Here is a 22,771-nt window from a genome sequence, read left to right on the forward strand (position 1 = left end):
TGTACACGTTTCATATACTATAATTTTACCTACAGTATTTGTGCTTTTCATTTGTATTTTCCATCTTTTGCCTATTTTGCCATTTTTTTCGTGTTCACAGAGTCTGGTGGACACACACACACACGCACACACACACACACACACACACACACACACACACACACACACACACACACACACACACACACACACACACACACACACATTATGTTTAACTACCATGGGAATGTGATGCTTTTTGTTGCCTATGGATCTTAACAGCTGTAATGTTAATATCTTATGCATTAACTGCGCTCAAAGTTTAGTTTTTTTTTCTTTTTGGGCCAGTTCTATTGCATCTATCTATTTTCTAATCCACGTTATTTAATTCAGGGTTGTGGGGTGGACAGGTCACCAATATATCCACAGAAAAACATCACACACAATCATACACACTCATATTCACACAAATGAGAAATTCAGCCTCATTAATTAGCCTTAAACACAGGTTTTCAGACTTTTTATGAGGTCTCTGTAGGGTGTGTGTGTGTGGAGGTAACCCGGAGAAAAGCTTTCACAAACAGCTGAATGTATCACGACATGTGCGGCGGTAACGTCCGTGTACTCATGTCAGTCATTCTGAATACGCCTTTATTTACCTTCGGAGTCACGCACACTTGAAATTAATGACAGACAGATGAGTGAATGCACACACTGAATTTATTTAACAATCCACCAGTTGTTTTTTTTGTTTTTTCTTACTGACTACATTTGGAAAACTAAAGGTGAAACCAGAGAAATTAGCATTTTGCACCAAAAAGAAACAATGAAAAGAGAGAAGTCAACATAAGCTGATGATATAGCTGAAATCACTTACTCTCATGAGTAATTTCATAAAGAGGTTAAAGTCAGTGTAAATGTGTTTTTTCTTTACCTTTTGAAAATAATTTAAAAGAAAATTCAGTGTAAAACAAAAGATTCCAGCAATTAATTTTTTTTTGTTTTTCGCATTTAATGAGTCGAGTAAATTTTTTTGACAGCAGCATATATTCATTACATGTCATGACAATAAATTATGACATTCACTTTCAGGATTAGGTGTTCCACTGAGTGTGCGTTGAGTAAAAAGAAGTGCAATGAAGATGAATTAAGCAATTGCTTACTTTACTAAGTAGATCATGTAGTGTGTCTCTCTGAATGGCGCACCACCAGCTAAGCTACAGTAAAGGCCTTAAAGTGAATTCATGTAACAGTCTCTCATTAAAGCCAGATTAACCAAACTGGACCAATGGGTGGTCGTTCCAGGGCGGCAGCTTGGAGAGTTTCTGCTCAGTGGTGCCCTCTATGGGCCATCCCCAGGCCTTGAAGAATCCGCACAGGTTCATCCCCACAGTCTCCGAGAAGGTCTCAGCATACAGGTTCATCTTCTGTTTTTTTTCCTTGGGAACATTGGTCATCTTTTGGTAGGCAGCAAACACCTTTTTAAAGGCGTCCCAGCCAAACCGCTCCTGCAGCTATACCGAAGGAGAAAGGGTAATTAAGAGTTAATGATATCATAATTACACTTTTAGTCTAATTTGCGTATTTTAAGCCACAACAAACGGTGGTGTTGTGAAAAAGAGTTATTGCCCCTACCTGCAAGTACGTCTCCAGGGCTGTCCACACTGACCAGTTGCTCAGTTGCCGGCCCCCCTTAACATACTCCTCTGTTCGCTTGCTTCGATTTTCTGGCTTCACAGCGTTATGAACCTGCATTAAACAACAGGAAATGAGATGAGAGCCAACCAACTGGAATTTCCGGTGAAACTTAGGAAACAAAGTTTGGTTGGAAATGATGTGTTTTACACATGCACCTTTTCCCTTTTGAGCTGCAGCACCTCTTCGTGCACATACACTGACCACAGGTTGCACGTGGCCTCCGTGGTGTGTGACGGGAACTCCCAGGAGCCTCTCTGTTGGTTGTGACCAAGCTCATGGATGGGGCCCCATATGCCTTTAGTCCTGGCAGTTGTAACGCTGACCAGCGCGGCTGCAGTGGACCTGTGCGCCATGACTGGATAACCAGCATGCATCCATCCTGAGGTGAAGGAATTGGGTCATAAAAGTGGTGGCTTATTTTGAGTTAAAGCTGCTGTACCCCATTTAGCAAATGTTTGACAGCAAGCCAAGTGAAACGTATATCCCGTGTGGTAGTTTCCTATACTTTCAGTGGACGAAAGCCCACTTCTGTGAGACAAACCGGTTCAGCGAGAAGTTCAATATCAAATGAAACATTTTGTTAGGTATTATTAGATTTAAAACCATGCTGCACCCATCTTCCTTGATGTCACAAACATTTGTGCTCTGATCGACAACAGGATGGGTCAGGCCAGTTTGGCCACACGCTCTTAACTTCTAGAAGAATAAGGAACACTGGATTCATCTCGCTGGGGGTATATAAGAAAAGGTGTGAATAGTTACAGGTACTACTCCTACCGTGAGAAATCTGCACGTCGGCGACAAAGCGCTCCTTGCGGGGAAATTTGTGTGGTATGGCAGCCAGGTCAGCGATGCCCCGCATGATCTCACCCCACATCGCCGCCAGCTCATCGGGGCGGTCCAGGTTACGGACGGCCTCTGACGGCACGGTGAGGATGATGTTCTCAAACTCCAGCTCTGCCCAGGGTGAGGGAGCGGTGCGCAGCAGCGCCCACTGCTGTGCTGTCGTCACCCCTGAGATAACAAAGGGATTTCAACCTCATTGCCTTCTCATGTTATTGTTCAATGCACTGAAGACTCTACCAAGAGGTTCTCAGAAAGCAGCTCACCCTAACCCTATGACAGTAACATATCACTGGTTACTCAAACCGTTTAGACTGTTGACAGGAAAATGTGTTTTTAAGAAAAGCCTGATAAACTGACATTATTTCACTTAAATTTCAATGAAAAATAAGGAGATTGTTGAGGTCTTACCAGACTTGTAGTAAGGAGCAGGTACTGCTATCTGCACGATGACCTCTAACCCCTGTGCCTTTGTTTTGGGTGGGGCCACCAGGTAGATGAGTCCCCCCCAAAGGTTCCACACCAGCATCATCTCAGAGGTGACAGGAAACTTCTCGTGAACGCACGGCGCCCTCTTCAACTCGTCAGATTTCAAAGTATCTGTCTGACAGCCTATCTGAATCTGTGGACCCAATAAAGACATCTGGTTATCAGGAAGACAATAAAGTCAATAACTGTTCGGTTTGTGAACCGTACCTTCCACCCCTTATTGACGATCTCTTTTGGTATGGCCAAGTAGGTTTTCATACCAGGAGAAAGGTAGAGACCAGAGCTGACCCACTCGAGTCCCCCTGAAACACACAGACGGCATCAGTTTCAGACCAGTGCATGGATGAGATCAGGATGAAGTGGCCTCATCAACAGTGAAAGCTGACCTGCCGTGTCGACGTCAACCTTGATCCTGTAGTTGTAGACAACTGGGAGCAGTGGGTTGTCCTTGATGAGGCAGGGCAGGAGCTCATCGGGATTTTTGCAAACCTTATACAAGTCTGTACCCATATGGAGGAGCACTCGGTCCTTCGCATTCTTAACGGGGCAGCTGTCGCTGACCTGGAAAACAACATGTTGATGTCTGAGGTGCGATAACCCGGCGCACACCGTGCTCACTACAGCACTGTTCTACTGAAAGGAGAAGTTTGAAATGATTCGACACACCTGTGGCAAGCCCGACTTCTTGAAGAGGTCGGTGAGTATGGACACCACCTGTGCATAGGAGGAGCAGTCATGTGCCTTCATCTGCAAGTAGGTGGAGCAGTCATGGGCAAGCTTCTTGAGGCAGTCCTCCTCGTGCTTGCTCAGTTTTTCGCCCACGTTTACGTGGCAGGCAAAACGATGCAGATGGTGGCGGAAATGATACATATTTTTCATGGCCTGGCCGGGTTTAGGGGTCTGGTATTTATCTCCCTTCACTGTTGCCCCCAACAGGCTCAAGCCCATTTGGTTCAGAACTTTGTTTCCTGGAAGACAACGAGACAGAGAGGACTCATTCTACTTTTGTAATGAGAGCGTAGTGTTAAATAATACGGACGATCAGATAGGGAACTAAGTTGATAGGTAGTTGAGTTAGTGGTTTGTTTGGTAGGGGTGAATATGAGTAGGTTGGTCAGCCAGTAGGTAGGGTGGTAGATAGTTAGTTGGGTGTTGTCAATTGTCAGTTGATAGGCAAATCCTAGATAGGTGGGAAAGTGATTCACAGCCGGGTAAATCAGTTTGTAAATCAATCGTCTGGAGAGTCGGCTGGCCAGCCAGTCAGTAGATAGTTCAGTGGTAAAATGGGTCGATTGACTGGTAGGTTGGTTATACAGTAGGAAGGTGGGTTGGTAAATCAGTAGAAGGGTTAATTTATATACTCAGGAGAAATAAATACGAGTAGCTATAACTTGAGTGAATTATTTGAATATGAAACGGGTAAAGAGTGTGAAGCTTGGCTGAAATGGGGTTCTGATATCTGCCAATTTACACAATCAACAAAACTCAGGTACATCTTTACAGCTGTTAATGCTGCATTACACACTTTTGCTTCTCGGTGTTGTTTCTGTTTTTGGTGTGGACAGCAGTAATAGAACCAGTTACACCAGTTCAGCCTTTTCAGAACAAAGAACTCATGCAATTTTCTAAATATAGGGTTTCTCAAAATCCTGTTTTTCAAGGTAATTCTCTCCGTCACACCTTTAGAATCACTTCACCTAACCTGAAACATGCTCATTATATCTCCAATGTCTCACTAATTAAGACGTACTGAATTCATTTGCTGACCTTGTGCTGACCAGGTTGTTAAATTCGGTCTCCATTCAAAAGTTCAAAGACTCTGCCCAGTGCAAACTTTGCATTTGCAATTGTTCTTCGAGAAACTTAGTAGCTTGAATGGCATTCAAACACTGGCATCCTTAAATCTAACCTCTGAAACCATCATCAGGTAACCAGAACAAACCAGGTATAAGAGTAGAAGTTGAAAGGATTTCCAGTTCCATCAAGCTTTTAATTACATAGTTTCTTAACTGTTCAGCAGCTTTTTTAAAGTCATCTACTGTTGCACTACTGAAAAGTGGTGAGAAGAACAGGTCCGACATGCATCATGCTATGTTAAAAATGGACAACCTGAAATAGAAACAGGCGAGTCGTCATACCTGGGAAATCTGTAAGAGGATGCTGGTCTTTGTGCGTCTGTGCCCACCACCAGGCATGACCGCCGACCAGGAGGCCTCCGCCCTCTGCTACGAAGTCCAGGATTTCGTTTGCGTGGTTACTGATGTTTGATGGACTTACGAACACACTCAGGTGTCGCTTAAAGTCCGTCTTCTCACACTTCAACCCGGACTGGCTTAGGATTTTGCGGATTTGATCGTCCTTTGCGCCGACAACCCCGTTGCGGCCTTCATCCAACCAGAGAAGGGCGTTCTTCCAAAATGGAGCAAATGCCTGCAATATTTGTACATATTTTGAGAAAGGCAGTATTTTTTCAATCCCATGAAAAAAAGTATTTTTAATGCACTGGAGACCGCCACCTCCTGACAGCCAAACGTGTAGAAAAAACTTTTTTTTACTCTAATAAATAATGATCTAAATCGGGGGTGTCAAACTCATTTTAGTTCAGCGGCCACATACAGTCCAAATTCATCTTGAGCGAGTAAAACAGTGCCATAATAACCTTTAAATATAAAACTTTAAGGTTTTTCTTTGTTGTGGCGCAGAGCACAAGTGATGAGAATGTCTATATTTTGCAAAACTAAACAATTACTATGGAACGATCTCAATATAAAGCCAATTGAAATGATACTTTCTGGTACGGCACCATTCTGCGATGGAGAGATTTCGTTCAAGTACTGATTCCAGCCTTTCGTTCAGGAGGGTGTCTATACTAAAGGTTTATTTATCAAACATTTGCAATAATCATTAATAATATGTTGATAACCATCTTGAAGCCCTTAAGTTAAGCTCTACCTCATGTTTCAGAAGACCTTCATGTGAAGCCACGATGACTCGTCCCTGTCCGTAGTAGCCTCCCGCCAGGAACGTCTGTTTATCGTTTGTGCAGCCGATAGGAAAAGCCAGCGGGCCGTGGACCAGAATCTCAGAAGCTGTTAATCTTTTTGGTATATCAAACTCTGAAATCCCCTGCAGAAGGAATCGTAAGTCGTCCTCAAAGTCCTTACCTAGTCTTTATTTTACGGAGAGAAACCAAAAAGAGAGTTACAAAAAAATATATATATAATAATTTTTTTAACTAATTTCGACTGTTTAAAGAAACAGCTAACTATTATTTTTGACAAAGTTAATACATCCATTTATTATAAGTCTATGAGCAGTGCCAGCAAGTCTGTTAACCATCACATTTATTGTCGGATTCAAAGGTAAAAATACAAATTAAAATCTAAAAACAGTCATTGAATTTAAAAAATTTAATCATTACATTCTACATCCAAAAATGTACAAAAAAGAACAAGCACTCACACTACGGCCATCCAGGAAGAAGGGATCTGTGGGTAGACCGGTAGGTTCTCTTTCTCAGCCGTATGATCAGAGAAGTAGATCCCTGTAACCCCGGCCACCTTATTCCCATTGAAATGATGCAGTGTGTTGTCTTTGCCATTCTTGGAGGCCCAGTTCCACGCTTCCCCCGCGATCAGCACTCCTCCACCTTCTCTCATGAATGTCACCAGGTCCTTCGGGCTGTCGCCCACGCTGTACGCATCCGTCACATACACACCAGCCCCCGGTTTGTCACTGAAGCCCCCCACAACTTCTGCTTGGAATCCGGACTTATGGAGGTCGTCAGCGACCGACTTGACGCTCTTGTGCACCCCTACGGAGAGGTTGTCGGCGCCATCGCCTCTCAGCCAGGTCACAGCGTTTTTGACTACATCGGGAAAGGAACTTAGGTACCCTTCATGACCCATGACCACAATCCTACCCTTGCCATAAAAGGAGGCGGCCATCAGCACCTGGCCCCGGCTGTTCATGGCTATAGGAAAGGCATGGTCTCCAATCAGCACCAGGTCACAAGGGACAGAAGGCCCTCGGAGATCGAGCTCTCTCAAGCCTTTCATTATAGACAAGTAAGCCTCTTCATGTTGGTCATGGACGGGTTGATGAGACATGATGCTGTCAGTCCTGTGGACACAGAAAGACACAGATTCAACATTGAATCCAATATTGAACTTGTGACAATCAAATGAAAACAGAAAAGGACGAAGTGCAGCTTTTTCCATGTTAAAAAAAATAAAAGTACAGCAGTCACACTCAAGTTTCCTGAACAATCAAACGCTGAATAATAAAGCCATGTTTTGAATTTTACCTGCACGTTTTCGACTCTATTCCCTGTGATGTGAGCAAAGTGGCGAACAGCAGCTTTCAGACAGATTGCACATTAAGAGCACAACCCAACTGGACAGACGAATAAAAGAGGAGGAACCTGAGGGAGGACAGCCCAGTAAGAAAAGAGCACGACTGAAAAGCAAATAGATCATTAGTGTTTGTGTATTGCGGTAGTGGAATATACAAAGACGTTAATCATAATAAGTACAAAAAGACATGTTTGTGAAAACAAGACATGAATCATCCTAAACCAGAAAATCAAGTCACTCTGTTGAACTCATTGAAATAGTCAATCCTTGCAAAGAAAAGTTAAGTTAATAAAATATAGTTTTATCTCGTTAAGTAAACATTATCAGAGCAAAAATAAGCATTTAATTTAACCACATACGTGTTTGATTATAGAATATACCAGATTTCTGTTATTTCCGCACTCCTCCTGGATTGGTGTCATTCTCTCAATAGACTACACCGGTGTTTCGGATTAAGTGGTTTCCATGTTAAATTGAGACCTGTGCAAGAGCGCCGCCCCCTCAGTGACGTTTCCCGATGTTGACTTCGAGGTAACTGAGCGCGTGCTACTACGTGACACTCACAAAATATACAACATTTCGAAACGTTATTAAAAATGCAGTAAAACCGTGTTCACGAAAGCAGCTATGGATAACCTCCAAATTTTTATGAGTACTAGTACGAGCAACAGCGCACGTCGAAAGAAGTCGGTCACTAGTTATAAGGGAAACCAGTTCCACCGAAACACCCGCCCAATGTGTCACTGCGTAATAAAATATTCTCTGAAGTATGGGACTATCAACAACACACTATTAAACGAATAACGTGCATATCCGAACCCTCGTAAATAACTCACCGTTATTAGAAAAGTCCACAAATAAAATCCTCAAATGTACAGGAAGACTCTACCTGTGGGCAGTTCGGATTGAAAAGTTTTGGGAACGCGTTTCTGCACGGAAGTATTTTTCTGATGTACCGTGGATACGCTGGGAAACAGTCTTTTCCGGTCTGTGTTGCGAGAAACCAACCCCTCTAAAATACTTTAAAAGGAAGGAAACTAATCTAATATTAAGTTGATCTCGTAACGCCACGTTCACCGCAATCCCCACCATCTGTTTCTTCTTCCTTCTGTTTCCTTTCCGCTCACAAACACACAGTTTGTTGCTGAAAGTGAAGCCCCTGCTGATGTCCTGCACGCTGGTGTCCCCCTCGGGGGTCCGGGTCCCTCTGGAGGACGGCCGAGCTGTGATTCTGGGCCGGGGGCCCGACACCGGTGTGGTTGATAAGAGATGCTCCAGACACCAGGGTGAGGCGCATGGAGGATCTTTTTTGATTGTTCTGTTTAAATTTTGTTAAAAAATAATGTGTGCTCTTACTCACAACTACACACAAACATGAATCGATGTGGTGAGAGGAAACAGGAGTACCTAGTCTATACTCTCATGCCCAGGGAGAACATGCAAACTCCTCACATCGTCTTGTCGATCATTTAGAAACAATGAGTAGCAATCTATTGTCTGAAATGTGAATAAAAATTAATTGTGCATTTCTTTTGGAATGCATCTTTCATATGTAGATAGATGAGTAGATACTTTATTCATCCCTGTAGGGAAACTCAGCAGCATATAATTCAGTTTATATATATATATATATATATATACACACACACGATAGGATTGAGTGTGACTAGTACCCTTGGGTGTGGCCATGTCTGAGCGAGGGAGTGTGTGTGAGTCTAGCTGTGGTCCAGCATCAGCGACAGCATCCTGTCACTGAAGTTGCTCCTTTGTCTGGGGATGTTGCTGTACAGGGGATGCAGTGGGTTGTCCATGATTGACAGGAGCCTGTCCAGCGCCCGTCGCTCAGACACAGATGTCAGACTGTCCAGTTCTGTGCCCACCACAGAGCCTGCCTTCCTCACTATTTTGTCCAGACGTGTGACATCCTTCTTCATGATGCTCTGTTAGCTGTTACACTACTACTACTGTAATACTCTAAATATCATCACAAGAATTATCTTCTTAAGTGCTTTTGTTTTGAAAAACATGTACGTTTTTAAACTCTCCTTGTATTTCTTTTAGTTAAGGTGGTGGCTTGCTATGCAGACCAGGGTGTGGTTGTTACTCAGGTATGGAAACAAACATTTTACTGACGCCTCCTCGCCTACACCCACCCTGGCTTTCGCCAAAGCCATAAACCTCTATAAACACTGTAAATGCTGCAGTCCAATGTCCATATGTGTCTCCTCAGCTCGGTCCCAACCCCTCCTCCCTGGACGGTGAGACGCTCAGCCGGGGCCAGTCAGGGAAACTCGCCAGCGGTGGCACTTTGTACCTGGTTAATCAGAGTCACCCTTTTAAACTGAGCTACTCCGCGAGCTCCAACAGAGCCGCTGCCTGTCCTGCGCAGGGAGGACTGAAAGCCACAGACAAGGCAAAGGGAGGGAGGAACGGGGAAGTGAAAGACACACAGTCCAGCCCGACACCTAAACGCAGCATCAAGGATTTCTTTTCTACTTCTCCAATGAGGGTAATTCTGTCAGCACTGTTTTGATTTGAACATGAAACCTGCATCTCTAATTTTAATATCTTTCATTTCCTTTTTTTTTTCTTTTTCAGCCACCTAAAAGACGCCTGAGCCCAAAGGAGGCGCAAAGTGAGGCCAAGCGCAAAAAAAACAATGAGGAGGAGGAGGAGGAGGAGGAGAGAGCAAATGAGGAGAAGCTCAAGCGACTGCAGGAGTTTGCCGAGAAGTCGATGGCAGAGGAGAGCAGCAGCAGCAGCAGTCAGCCTACCGCTTCCTCCTCGGGTGTGAAGGCGTGTCCTAAGAGCAGCTGGCAGCAGGTGGGAAACCTGCTGCTCTACACTGCCGCAGGGGTCAAAGGCAGCGATAAGGTGGGGCCTGTTGGAGCAAAAGCTCTGATTTCATGCAATTCTCTCTCTAAAAAGACTTTGTATTGCTGCTTTTTTTTCCTCAATCAAATCCGGTCAAATAGTTTCATTTTAGGCTTCAGCATTAAAAAAAAAAAGGTTTGATTGCATAAAGATGCTCACACACTGTAAAAAGTGTTTTTTTACTACTTCATACTTCTAACACGTGGACTGACGCTGTTATTTGGTCGGTAAAATCTCAACCCTCCATAGATGTCAACATTATCAGTTTAATAGTAGATTTATCGCAAATCACATCACAATACTAAATATTATCACGTATCATGTTTATATAAAATCACACTGCCTGATTACTTTTGCAACTCATTTTGTTTCCGTGTTGTCCAGCAGTGCAGCTTCTTCTTCTTATTTTTCAATCCACTTTTTTTTTTAACGTTATTATTTGAATGTATTAATAAACTAATAAACAATATATTTATATGCATGGTTGTTTGTTGCTCTCGTGGTGGGACCACACAGCTGACGTGTTCCTACTCTGCCTGCAGGTTGCTGGGTTCGACATTGACGGCTGTATTATCACCACCAAGTCTGGGAAAGTGTTTCCAACGGCACCGGATGACTGGAGGTGAAGCTGCTCTCCTCAAAGCTTTTACTTTTTACTTTTTTTTGTGTGTGTGTGTTGACATTTGTGGCTTATTTCACCTTGTTGTCGCTCACTAGGATCCTTTACCCCGAGATTCAGCCCAGGCTGGCCAGCTTGCTCAAAAAAGGTTACAAGGTAATGAGGAACCAAGCGAATTGTGTTCCGACTTCGTGGGATAAAATCCAGCTGAACATGGATTTTGCTCCTGCAGGTGGTGTTCTTCACCAACCAGATGGGGATCGCGAAAGGCAAACTGAGACCAGAGGTGTTCAAGTCCAAAGTGGAGGACATCCTGTCCACCCTGCGGCTCCCCGTGCAGGTCCAATCGCGTCGCGAGCCGACTGTCGTCTCTCACCTTTGCACCGAACGTTAAACCGTCTCCTCTTCTGCTGTTGGCAGGTGTTTGTGGCGACCGGTCCCGGTATTTACAGGAAACCTGTGATGGGAATGTGGAATCACCTGTGTGAGAAGGTAAAAAGTCAAGGGTGGAAATAGAAACGCCAATGTTTTAAAACGCCACACCTCATTTTATGTATTTGCTCTGATGTGTTAAATATTCAGAATGGCTCATCGAATCAGTGAAAGGAAATAAAAATACAAGTTATTAAACGTGTGCTCATGCTCTGTGTTGACATAGAATATCAGCATTGTGCCTGTTGTGTCTTATTCTTTCTTTTCAAGGCAAACGATGGCGTGACTGTCGACAAAACCCAGAGTTTGTACGTGGGAGGTAAGAGATCCTGGGTGTGTGTGGCTTTTTGCTACTTTGATTATAAGCCTGTAATTACACTGAACATTGAGCAAACAACTCCAAAGCTTCCACACTCTTTCAGTGTGAAGGTGGCTTGTGCGTGATGTATGTTTTCTGTTAAAAAGAAAAAAAGAATATCACTAATAAAATTGTCTCTCTAATGTAAAGTGATTAACGCTTCACCAGACAGAACACATCAAATAAATATCTTTAAGATTTTAAACTCACATTAGTTACTCTAGACAATAGCTTTGGAGACACATGCAGCACAATGTGATCCCAATTCACCAAGACAATAACCTATAAAGAATGACAAGTCCACATTTGGGCTTTGTTTCAGTGCAAAGAGGAACAAGGACATCATATAGAAAATTATATATATAAATAAAAAAAAAAAGTAAATATGTTGGTTTTTTTTAACCAAAGTCTGAGCTTGTTGACAATTTTAAAGATCAATAAATACCATTTCAAAATTGGGTTTTAAAAGATGAATTCAGGTTCAAAGCATAGTGTCTTCTCGTCGCAGTTCTATTTTTTCCCTTAGAATTTTGTTGTAATTTTGAAAACAAAAATAAATATTGGATTTTGTGCTTTTGGGGGGCAAATCAGCTGAAGTAAGGTAAATCCTCTGCTGCAGTGCTTCTCTCCACGCCACCTCGTAGGTGACGGGATTTCTGTAGGACTTAGCATGCAGAGCTGATGGTACGCGTCTACTCCTCGACACTAAACTGGACCGACCAGTAATATAAATGAAAAAAGAGCTGCTATATTTTCATGAACAATACCGAGCAGTTTTCCCTGTGATTTTCACCCTACTAAAGGTCAACCAGCAGGCCGGGCTGAATCCCTCTTGGGAGCCATGTGTGTTTAACACCCAAACTCTAAACTCACACACATTTTCTTCAAACCCATAAATACGTTGAGTTCGATTTTTTTTTCTTTTCTTGTATTTTCACATTGTAAGAGTTCACATCTCTGACTGTCTCACTTTTTAGAATGTCTTCATAACGTAATTACATTTATTACATCATTCTCTTCACTGAAACATGAATTTAGAACGACTTTTTAGCTCTTCAACCTTCTATCCTTTTCGATTCCCCTCTGTGCTCAGACGCTGCCGGCCGACCAGAGAACTGGGCTCCTGGGAAGAAGAAGAAGGATTTCTCCTGCAGCGATCGACTGGTAACGGTTCAATTAAATACGTCACGATCACTCCGATGCCCCTCAGTGACACTTGACTGAGATGGTCTCATAAACCTTGTCGCAGTTTGCTCTGAATCTCGGGCTGCAGTTTCACACGCCAGAGGAGTATTTCTTGGGCTGGAAGAGCGCCCCCTACAAGCTGCCCGACTTTGACCCTGTGAGTACAGAGCGGCAAAGCGTGTGTGGCGGGGTGAGCTGGTCAGTGAGGCGGCGTGGTTTGAGAGTTCTTTTCTTCTGATTCATCAGCGGAAGCTCGACTCAAGCGCCCGACTGTACGACCCACCGTCCGCCTCGCTCACCTCCAACAAGACGGAGGTCGTTGTCGCCGTGGGTTTCCCCGCATGTGAGCCTCCCGCCTCCCTCCTCCACGTTTCCTCTGCTCACGCCGACACTTTATTTATTCCCAGTCTGATTCTTACATCCACAGCGGGTAAATCCTCCTTCTTCCAAAGCCACGTTGTTCCAAAAGGCTACCGCTATGTCAACAGGGTGAGTGGATCTTTTAGGAACTGATTCGGTCATGAGAAAGGCGCTCCACAACCAACGGGCCATAACAATAAGACCACACGCACAATCAGGTGGAAGTTTATCTAATGCCGAAGCACCTCCTGACCTCTTAACCTTTCATCGGTGAAACGACGTGGTTATTGTCTTCTGTGTCTTTAAAACACACTGTTATAGCTTGATTACAAAATACACAAGTATTCTACAATATAAATACACAAGTAATTCGGAAGCTAACTACAGATTTTGCTAGAAACTAGTATTAGTAGCCCACAAAAGGAGAAAAACTGTTTTAGAACATCCAATGAGAATTATATTCAATTTGAAGATGTTTTTGATTATAAGTTTTGAAAAAAGATGCCATTTTAGATAGTTTCCTTTTTATATTATTTATAAATAACTTGTATTAGTTGTCTATCCGTTTTTGGAACTTTAGTGTCTATTTCTTCTAGCTTGTATACTCTTGTGTGTACACTCTATTATGTTTTACTATTTTTGAAATAATAGATAAACTTGGATTTTCTTAATTCTTTAGTGTACTCCATTTATTTCTTTTTTTTTTTTTTTTTATTAATTTGATGATGAATTCATTTAGTATTTTACAGTATCTTCATTTCAGTCCCATGCCTGTCAGAAATCTTCCTTATCTCTGTTTGTGTTTCGTACCAGGACACGCTGGGGTCATGGCAGAACTGCGTGAAAGCGTGCGAGCGTGCGCTGCAAGAAGGTCACAGCGTCGCTGTGGATAACACCAACCCAGACAAAGAGTCCCGCAAACGGTGAAGCACAACCGTATTAGGAGTGTGTGTGTGCGCGTGTGCGTGTGTGTGTTTTGCCACTGGGTACATCAACAGGTTTATATTTACAGGATCTGCTTCATTACCTTCTACCTTGTGTATCTTTGAGTCACGTACCGTTGAGGGGAATTACACACTCAGACCGGCGAGTAAATTTGCACGGAGGGTGGAGGAGTTCAGACCGTCTTTTGAACTTCAATCCTAGTTTAAGATTTTAATACACCTGCAGAGTCGCTGGTTCTTTGAGCCCTAATTCAAGTCCACAATTGGGGCTTTTTCCTTTCCGTGAGGTTTGCATAAATGCATGACTCTTCTCCTTGTACTGCAGTTTCTCCTTCTTATTTTTTATCATGATTTCCTCCCTAAAATCCAAACGTGATGGAGGCGATTTCCCGCCCCACACTGTGAGAACTGCTGCACGTCTGCATGTTGCAGGTCACGCACCGGCCCGCCGTTTAATCCTGTGTGTATCTCGACAGCTATGTGGACGTGGCCAAAGCCGCGGGGGTGCCGTGTCGCTGCTTCCAGTTCTCGGCCTCCTTGGAGCAGGCCAAACACAACAACAGAGTACGAGTCACGCTGCGCTCCCACGCTGCTTGGGTCTGATCCCTGGATTTGTGTTTTTATTTACTCATGAACGGGAGTTGTGTTCCTCTTTAGTTTCGCGAGATGGCTCCGTCGGACACCAAACACGCCAAAGTCAACGACATGGTCTTCCACAGCTACAAGTGAGTGAACGTCAAGAGGAAACGCTGACACGTCGAGCATTTGCCTCTGTGTTTGCGTGAATTAAGTCACGCAAACACAAACTAACCCACCGAGTCACTTTGGTGGGTTAGTTGGGCTCTTTTTAATAGTTTGCCCTGTTCTGTTGGGAGTAAAAATGTCATCACAATATTATATTATTACACCGAGGACTGATCGCTGGAATCCTATTTTCAGTTCAGAGGCCAAATAAAACCCACGCGTGTTGACTGTAGCTACATTGGTTATGCTATATTTAGTTTTAAATCATTTTACCAAACGTGATCAAGTTGAGATTTAAAAAAATAAAAAATAAAAAAAATTATAATTTTAACAATTTGGCCTTTCTAATGAAGCCTTCTGATGTAAAATACAGTGAAGAGCCAAAAACTATGTCTTCCTCTTGTAGCTCGCATGTTGTCTTTTTCCAAAATGCAACAAAGGACCAAACTAATCTGCAGCCTTTGACATGTTTTCACATTTTCACCCTCGGTGTCGATCAGATGCTCGTGCAGGAAGCGGACCTTAAGCGGTCTTAAGTGTCGTTTTATATCTGCTGCTCCTTCTATAACGGTGCGATGCGGTGGGCTTCATGTTTGACACCCCGGCTCTAATCCGTCTTCTCCGTCTCACCCTGGACAGGAAGCACTTTGAGGCGCCGGACGTCTCTGAAGGCTTCGCCGAGATCCTCCAGATCCACTTTGTTCCGAGCTTCAAGGACAGCGCATCGGAAGCTCTGTTCAGACAGTTTTCTGAAGGCTGATTGGATGAACTCACATTAGTGGATGTTGCTTTAATAATCTGACCGTCTGTTATTGGACTGGAAGTACAAAGTGAGACCGGAGACACACAGTGATTGAAGCCTTCACATGAACGTCCAGGTTGTAGTTTGATTTTAGTATATTTGTTGAGTTTAACAGAAAACAAAGTGGATGCTTGTTTTTAGTTTTTTTTTTGATTCACAATAAAGCTACTGAAACATCCTCGGTATTAGAGTGTGTGTGACTCTTGTCGTGAGACGAGATTCTGCGTTGTCCTCTCACAGGACGTCGGGCAGGAAAGGGACCTCCTGACTCAGGTGCCGCTTCAGCCACGGCATTATCTTGAAGACGTCGATGTGAAAGTCCCGCGCGTCGGGAGGCGGCCTGTTGCTGCTGTACTTTTGGGACCTTGAGGTGGCGCCACAGGTGTCAATGTTACCCCAGCTCACAACGCCCACCTGAGAAATCGGAGCGAGATACAGATTTAACGAGGCGGATTAGGGATTAGGAAATCCAGGCGTTTTTCGGGAGCCATCACCCATAATGAGAAGAGTTCAGCTCCAGCACTGAGTGAGATAAAGCCAAAGAGATGGATGGACAACGTTATTCAACACAATAATCATTATCAAGGGCTCTCTCTCTCTCTCTTTTTTAAATTCAGTTTATCCTTTTGGGAGTTTCAGTTTTTTCGGTGTCGTACACTCTGGTAACACTCGTATCACTGAAAAGCCCTGGATGTTCTCTTAAATACATTATGGCTTAACAGAGAAGGTCAAGAGAGTGAAGAGGGAACGATTTAAGTCAGTGGGCTGGTCGACCCATCTTGTGCACCTCCTTTTTCTTAGTTAAGATCAAGAGGACTGGAAGTCAAATAGTTGAATACAAACTAGAGACGGTGTGAGAATTAGAGGGACAGTTCCTGTTGAATACTTTTGGTGGGAACATTATAAGACCAAAACTATCTGGAGTACATGGCTTGACTTTTGCTCAATGAGACAAAGTGTAGAAGTCTTATGTGCAGTCAGAAAAACAGCATTGAAAGGATTTTATGGCGCTGTAAATATGAGATTGTCTTGCATAAACTCATGGACTTTTGGGGCTGTTTTTAGCCTGTAGTGGAAAATACTCTCCACATTGTGCAGCAGAGTACTGAGGACAAAGAGACATTCCTGACCTGAAAGTAACGCAATCTTTTCTGCAGGAACAGGGACCCACCGGAATCACCTGGAAAACAAAAAGAAAAGAAAAGACTTCTATGTGAATCGCACCTTGACGAAATCGGCCATTATGTCTTCTGTTGTGTTCAGACCTTTGCAGGTGACGGCGTCCTGGTATCCGGCTGCGCCCCCAGAACAGAGGAACCTGTCTGTTACGTACTCATCCAGAGTTACGTCGCTCGGCTCCTGAAGTGTTTGCCGGGCTTTCTCCACGCAGCCAGGCCTCTGCAAACGCGGAGGAACACAATCCCACACATCTCCCACTGACTCGATGTGAAAGGAGCAACAGGCTCGACATAGGCGGCGCTCACCTGCTCATCCAGGTGAACGTGTGTTGCTTTACGCTCGGTTTTCTTGTGGACGAAAAAGGCCGGAGTTGTCTTGTGTGATAGTAGTTCTTTTCCTGTTCACAAACATAATTTCACTCGTTAGGAGAAACAATCGGTTTCAGATCAAGTCTCAGAACTTCATTTACACTTGTTTTATACAATTTAAAGGTAGATTTGACTCCCTTATCACACGTTATCCACATATCCACATGGGTTAATGTATATAAATGTGGATAATACGGTCACATGTGCAAAAGAGATTGATCACAAACCATTGTTTGTTCTGTAAAAGGTAAAAGTCACATACTGTGCTCTTCACAGGTAGAGTTGTGTTTCTTCATGGCTCGGGTGGCTGGTATGGTGCATGGCAAGCAGATAGGTCTTGTAGTTGACATTTCGCACACACACACACACACACACACACACACACACACACACACACACACACACACACACACACACACACACACACACACACACACACACACACACACACACACACACACACACACACACACACACACATTCAACCTCATTACTCAATTACATGTAATTGCTTAATATCTAAAAAGAAAACCTCCCACCTGAAATAATGAAACATCACAGGAGGAGAAAACAAAGAGTTTTGAGCAGTTTATCTCCTGTTTAGAGGTTCAGGAAGAAGGAAAACATTGATTGATTTTTTTCCTTGTTTCAGAACAAATAATAGTGATTAAGTGAGAAGAGGTTCTATGAAACTTACTGTTTTTAACCTGTTTAAGGTCAAACATATTAATTGTAACAATGACAATAATTGTCAGCAATAAATACAGAATTAATCATTTGCTCAGTGTCAAAGCCATCGAAAATTAATATTCATAGCCCATTTTAAATCAGGTTTTGTTATCGTCTCACATAGCTGGCACATAAAACAATATATTGTATTTTTTAGTTTAACATAGAATTTGTTTTCCAATTACATTTATTTTTTTTTTTTTATTGAATGATAATGGAGCTGTATTTTATTTCATTCAAAATAGATAAAGTTGTATTCCTGCATTCAAGTTGATAGTCTTGGTTGAATTTGTTGAAATAGATGGATAATTTAATTAGACAAAAATGTTCCTGATTAACTTGGTCCACTATAGTTTTTCTCTGTGTCACAAACTGACTCGACTCAACACTCCCCCCCTGTGTTGTTCCGTGTCTTATGTCCAACTGTCATTCATGGACATTAAAACTAGTGAAAGTTGTGTGAAAAAAAAGTTATAAGCAGCTGCAGATATTTGCGTTCAAATCATTTCATCAGCAAAAAAACCCAAAAATGTCTACTTTAATATGTACTTCATTACTTCCAGCCTCTGATTTTGAGTGGTTAAACAAGTTTTGATGCGTCCTACCTGGCAGACCTGGACAGTGGGATGCTCTCATTCACCTGCACCAAAGCTACATCGTAGTCGTAAAACTCAGACACATTTCTGTGTTCGAGTGCGTAGGTGTTGTACTCGGGGTGCATGATCACTTTGTTGACCTTTACTGAGCCATCACCTGCAAAAAAAAAAAAATTTTTATTATTATTTTACCATGAAATGGACTGAAGTCAACACAGGTAACTTCAGTGATTTAACAATCCTAGAAATCCATCTTGTTTTATAAAGACTAATGTGAGAAGCTGGAGTCAAGTGTCAGGTAGGATACATGCAACCTGAATATGTTACTCGTCCATACAAATCAACTGTAACTTGTAAATCAACATTAAAACCTGGTGGTTGTGTGTCACCCTCACCTCAGCATTTACCTTTTTTTCCCCCCACCTGTATATTCACTACTTCAGCAACATTTATATGTTTTACACGGTCACATTGATCCATACAAGAGGCTCTATTTAGTTCAGTATCTTGCACAAAGACACTTGGATGGGCGAGGGAAGCAGCCAGATGATCGTCTCCACCAGGGAGAGCCACAGTCTCGTTCAGGTACTCCAGTTTCCTTCCAAAAAGTCCTAAAACACTCATTTGAGTTTAGCTGGTGTCTCTGAATTTGCCCAAAGGTGACAAACAGTGTGAGTGCCAAGGATGGATGGATGGATTAACCAGCATCAATCTATGTTCTCATTAAATAATGCGACATGAAACTAGCCGAGATTTTCAACTTCAAAATATGAACACTCACCATATTCTATGATGACCTCCTTCGGGACTCTGCCTGTGCTCACTCTGGCGAAGCAGTGAGCGGCCGTCAGCACCCAGTTCTGACTCACAATGGACCCGCGGCAGTTCTTCTCAGGCCCCCATTCAGGCTACGTGGGAAAAGAGCGGTCGTGTGTGAAAATCCGCTCTGAAATGTCAAACATGAAAACAAACAAGGAGGGGAAATCTCTCATTAATGTCCTCAGTGAGAGTGTGACGCTCTTACAGATTTTAGAGTCACGTGCCAGGGCTCGGTGCTGGCTTTCATGCCGCCCCGCATCTGCTCCTCGGTGATACTCTCCTGAGCTATCCCACACATCGTCACGCTCTCATCACCTGCGTGTCAAATACAAATAATGGAATGGTGCCACGCCAGTGACCAAAACGCACAAAAAAATGTAGGGTGGAGAAAAAAAAGCATCCTTTCTGGTTCATATTTCGCGATGAATCTCCAACTTACTGATTATGCTGTTGAACACTTGTCCCAAAATGTCATAGTTCTCCAACACGAAGAAGTGATTCTCGCCACTCTTCTTGGATGCCAAAGAGTTTAACTCGTCCTTGTTTACTTGTTTCCCAACACCAAAGACATAGACATCTGAAAAGATGCATATGAATGCACCAGTAAGTGCACGATAAGATATTACGATGACGCCAAACAGCGAGGGACCCACCCACCGTTACCAACACATGAAAGCAGCAACCCTCAAAACGTCTGCTCTACAATCTACAAGGTGTTTTATAATGGCTTTATTTGACATGTAAAAATAAAATGTTGTCTTCTGTGATTTCTGGATCTCCAGGCGAGGGCCGGTAATTTCGACCACATGGTACATCTCAGTGAGTGGCTCAGAACAGCGTTCCTAGACACTTCACTCTCCGTGTGATTACCAAGCATTGTTTCATGGGTGTGATCTTGGGCTGAGTCGCTGTAACCAAACAGCTTCCTGATCTGCCTGAGGGCTTTCCGAGGGTTGGTCCCCGTGTTGGAGTAGCCTGCAGAGAATACAAAGGGTTGTTATTAGGAGACATTGCTCAACAGTGAGCTCAGCCCACTCCCAATGTGACTTTACCATCTGTCTCGATGATGACGATGTTCTGAGTCTCATTAAACTGGTTTTTGTGTGTGTTTTGCTTGAAGATGCTCATCATCTCCAGGACACGGTATAAGGCGTCGTGGAGGTTGGTGCCAGTTTTACGCCCATGGCCTGCAGAAAGAAAAATCCTTGAGAAAATGAACTGGTTAAAATGTGGCGAACATATGAGATTGTTATACAATGTTATGTACATTGCAAAGCGGCGATAAAAGGACAAACAAATGAAAACTGTAAATGACGAATCCTACTATGATAGTCGAAACCCATCAGATTCCACAAGACGTCCTCGACGCAACCGCTTATGTCCGTGTCTGTGATGTTCACAATGTCTTTCACCTTGCTGGCGTATGACAACACATGGAAATTCATCTGTACTTCATAGCTGTCAAGCTGGAAAGAAAAGAAGAATATGTATGTTTCACATCCATTGAAAGAGGGACTCACAAATCAGCAGGTCAAAGGTAAAAAAAAAAGAAGAAAAATCACAGGTAAAAATTTTTTTTGCAATTTTTGGTGGTTTTTAAACAGTTTCTTCATTTCATTTTGACACTTGATGCAGACCTTTTTAATCAAAGCAGCAGTGGCTTTCCTTGATAATTCAAAGGATTCATTATTGATGCTTCCCGACGTGTCTAATAGGATGTAGATGTGCATCCGACCGACGTCAGACACACGGATGGTCCGGCCAAAAGTCACATCTTCACCTTTGCAAACATGAAAAACATTTCTGTGTTGGCTGCTGATTTCCTTCACTTTTATGCAAAATCATTTCAAAAATGTTCATGATGTGCACGTACCTTTCTTTTTGGCGTCTGGTGAGAGTACGTCCATCACTCCTGCAAACGATCCTGCCATGGCCGCAGCGACAGAGCTGGGGGAATCAAAGGTATCCGGGCCTCAAAAGAAAAAAAGAAAAAGTACAAAGACGTAAATGGATGGATGTTTAATCACAGTTTAACAACTTCCTCTGAGCTTTCATAGCTTTTATTCTATTAGCAGTTTGTGCAGATTTAATTGAATGTTTCAAGCCAAAAAATATTCCCTGAAATACTTTCAAACATCAGTATTCTCTATTTTGAAAGTAATATGGTAAACACCTTGGCACCGTGGTGCTGAGCCACTCCACTCTCTGTTATTCAGGCAAACTCTTTCAGCTGAGCCCAGCAGGTCCAGACCAGTCTGACACCAGTAGGTCAACTTCTCTCCAAGATGAAAATGACGGGCCGTCCTCTGCGCCCCTGGTGGAACCCCTGGATCATCACAGTCATCAGCTGGATCTAAACACACCAGCGAAGAGACACAATGACAACTGAACAACTGCACAAAGCTCGTAAATACTTTACTGAAACAAATATGTGTAATGGATTTTTTATTTATTTTTTCACCATGGTTGGTACAGACAGGAGTGGCTCCCGTCCACTCTCCGGAGAAAGTGCAGTTCCTCTCTGCTGACCCGTACAGGGTGAACCCGTCCTGGCAAGAGAAGCTCTGTGTCATCCCGACACGGAACCACTGGTCCAGGGGCCAGAAGTCTCCATGATCCAGCTGCAGCTGGGCCGGACACAACACGTCTGCATTTCAGCAGAGTGAAGCGTGTGTGGATGGTGAAGATGGCAACCAGCATAGACCACCACAAAATGAGCATTCAAAACATTACCTTTGCATGTGGCTCGAGACGCAAGCCGACCACTGGCAAACCTCATGAGCGACCAGTCCCCGCTGGCCTCGCACAGTCTGGAGCTGACAGGGAATGGATATTGCCCCGGAGCACAGTGATAGGTCAACATGCTGCCCTTCAGCCCGCCCTGAGGAGGAAACATGGTTAATTTATGCAACACACACACACACACACACACACACACACACACACACATTTATATATATATATATATATATATATGCCTCCCAAAAGGCAATGGAAAGTGAAAGTGTGCAGGAGCTATCTTCACCTGAGAATAGGAGACACGTCCACCTCTGATGCTCTCCTTTACTGAGCAGTTCACTGGCTGTTGACCCTCGTAGTCTACCTCTTCGTAGGTATAGTCATAGTCCTTCGGGGAGGCTGCAACACAATCTGTACAAATGTTTCCCTAATAAGACGTCACAGCTTCAGACACACACACACTGCACATGAAGCTGAAATGCTCACCGTCTCCAATTGAGAAAGAGAGTAAGAGCCACAGTATTGATGTTACAGGCATATTTAGATCCATGAAGCAGCTGTATGGTGGTAAGACAAACCTCGACAAGATCGTCTCTATCAACCTGCAGCAAGCTGCTTTATTTGATAACTGATTACCCATTAACGAGGGGGGGGGGGGG

The 22,771-nt window shown here is 43.3% G+C and overlaps 3 protein-coding genes across 11 annotated transcripts; 1 reads left to right on the forward strand and 2 right to left on the reverse strand.

Moving 5' to 3' along the window:
• Positions 1-612: 612 nt before the first annotated feature.
• Positions 613-11,318, reverse strand: LOC308106989 (TRPM8 channel-associated factor homolog). Of its 9 annotated transcripts, none has more exons than XM_080459053.1 (13): positions 7,745-7,856; positions 7,316-7,432; positions 6,472-7,131; positions 5,962-6,178; positions 5,148-5,439; positions 3,676-3,977; positions 3,396-3,570; positions 3,217-3,311; positions 2,932-3,142; positions 2,455-2,691; positions 1,833-2,056; positions 1,615-1,728; positions 613-1,493 (listed from the first exon to the last, which is right to left on the reverse strand). In XM_080459053.1, the coding sequence occupies exons 3-13, from the start codon at positions 7,116-7,118 to the stop codon at positions 1,251-1,253; spliced, it is 2,757 nt and encodes a 918-aa protein (XP_080315179.1). In that variant the 5' UTR covers positions 7,119-7,131; positions 7,316-7,432; positions 7,745-7,856; the 3' UTR covers positions 613-1,250. The 9 variants fall into 9 exon arrangements, with proteins under 9 accessions (XP_080315179.1, XP_080315180.1, XP_080315183.1 ...); XM_080459054.1 differs by lacking the exon at positions 7,745-7,856 and adding an exon at positions 8,201-8,299 and having other exon boundaries at positions 619-1,493; XM_080459057.1 differs by lacking the exon at positions 7,745-7,856 and adding an exon at positions 8,201-8,289 and having other exon boundaries at positions 619-1,493; positions 7,316-7,467.
• On the forward strand, positions 8,319-15,862 carry pnkp (polynucleotide kinase 3'-phosphatase). The gene is made up of 18 exons (XM_080459065.1): positions 8,319-8,350; positions 8,502-8,650; positions 9,426-9,472; positions 9,595-9,873; positions 9,963-10,238; positions 10,781-10,860; positions 10,956-11,013; positions 11,090-11,197; positions 11,278-11,349; positions 11,560-11,608; positions 12,741-12,811; positions 12,897-12,989; positions 13,079-13,175; positions 13,260-13,321; positions 14,006-14,115; positions 14,613-14,700; positions 14,794-14,861; positions 15,520-15,862. The coding sequence occupies exons 2-18, from the start codon at positions 8,530-8,532 to the stop codon at positions 15,638-15,640; spliced, it is 1,800 nt and encodes a 599-aa protein (XP_080315191.1). The 5' UTR covers positions 8,319-8,350; positions 8,502-8,529; the 3' UTR covers positions 15,641-15,862.
• On the reverse strand, positions 15,659-22,702 carry LOC308106993 (complement C2). Its single transcript, XM_080459064.1, has 19 exons — positions 22,599-22,702; positions 22,399-22,523; positions 22,107-22,254; positions 21,835-22,020; positions 21,547-21,726; positions 21,247-21,345; positions 21,011-21,153; positions 20,698-20,839; positions 20,426-20,560; positions 20,244-20,348; positions 19,813-19,950; positions 19,579-19,688; positions 19,336-19,462; positions 18,564-18,711; positions 17,492-17,565; positions 17,167-17,258; positions 16,948-17,080; positions 16,813-16,862; positions 15,659-16,096 (listed from the first exon to the last, which is right to left on the reverse strand). The coding sequence occupies exons 1-19, from the start codon at positions 22,660-22,662 to the stop codon at positions 15,917-15,919; spliced, it is 2,379 nt and encodes a 792-aa protein (XP_080315190.1). The 5' UTR covers positions 22,663-22,702; the 3' UTR covers positions 15,659-15,916.
• Between the last annotated feature and the right edge of the window lie 69 nt (positions 22,703-22,771).

The sequence above is a fragment of the Lipophrys pholis genome (genome assembly GCF_963383615.2).
Source record: "Lipophrys pholis genome assembly, chromosome: 3".
NCBI classification, from domain to species: Eukaryota; Metazoa; Chordata; class Actinopteri; order Blenniiformes; family Blenniidae; genus Lipophrys; species Lipophrys pholis.

Coding starts and splice junctions, on each gene's coding strand:
- LOC308106989 (XM_080459052.1), bottom strand. CDS start 7,229: ATGGAAAAAGCTGCACTTCGTCCTTTTCTGTTTTCATTTGATTGTCAC. Junction 3,978..5,147: donor TCCTCTTACAGATTTCCCAG/GTATGACGACTC, acceptor GTTGTCTTCCAG/GAAACAAAGTTCTGAACCAA. Junction 1,494..1,614: donor CCCTGGAGACGTACTTGCAG/GTAGGGGCAATA, acceptor CCTTCGGTATAG/CTGCAGGAGCGGTTTGGCTG.
- pnkp (XM_080459065.1), top strand. CDS start 8,530: ATGTCCTGCACGCTGGTGTCCCCCTCGGGGGTCCGGGTCCCTCTGGAG. Junction 11,198..11,277: donor CCCTGCGGCTCCCCGTGCAG/GTCCAATCGCGT, acceptor TGCTGTTGGCAG/GTGTTTGTGGCGACCGGTCC. Junction 11,609..12,740: donor CCAGAGTTTGTACGTGGGAG/GTAAGAGATCCT, acceptor CTCTGTGCTCAG/ACGCTGCCGGCCGACCAGAG.
- LOC308106993 (XM_080459064.1), bottom strand. CDS start 22,662: ATGGATCTAAATATGCCTGTAACATCAATACTGTGGCTCTTACTCTCT. Junction 20,561..20,697: donor GATGGGTTTCGACTATCATA/GTAGGATTCGTC, acceptor TTCTTTCTGCAG/GCCATGGGCGTAAAACTGGC. Junction 18,712..19,335: donor GGAGGTCATCATAGAATATG/GTGAGTGTTCAT, acceptor TTTTTTTTGCAG/GTGATGGCTCAGTAAAGGTC.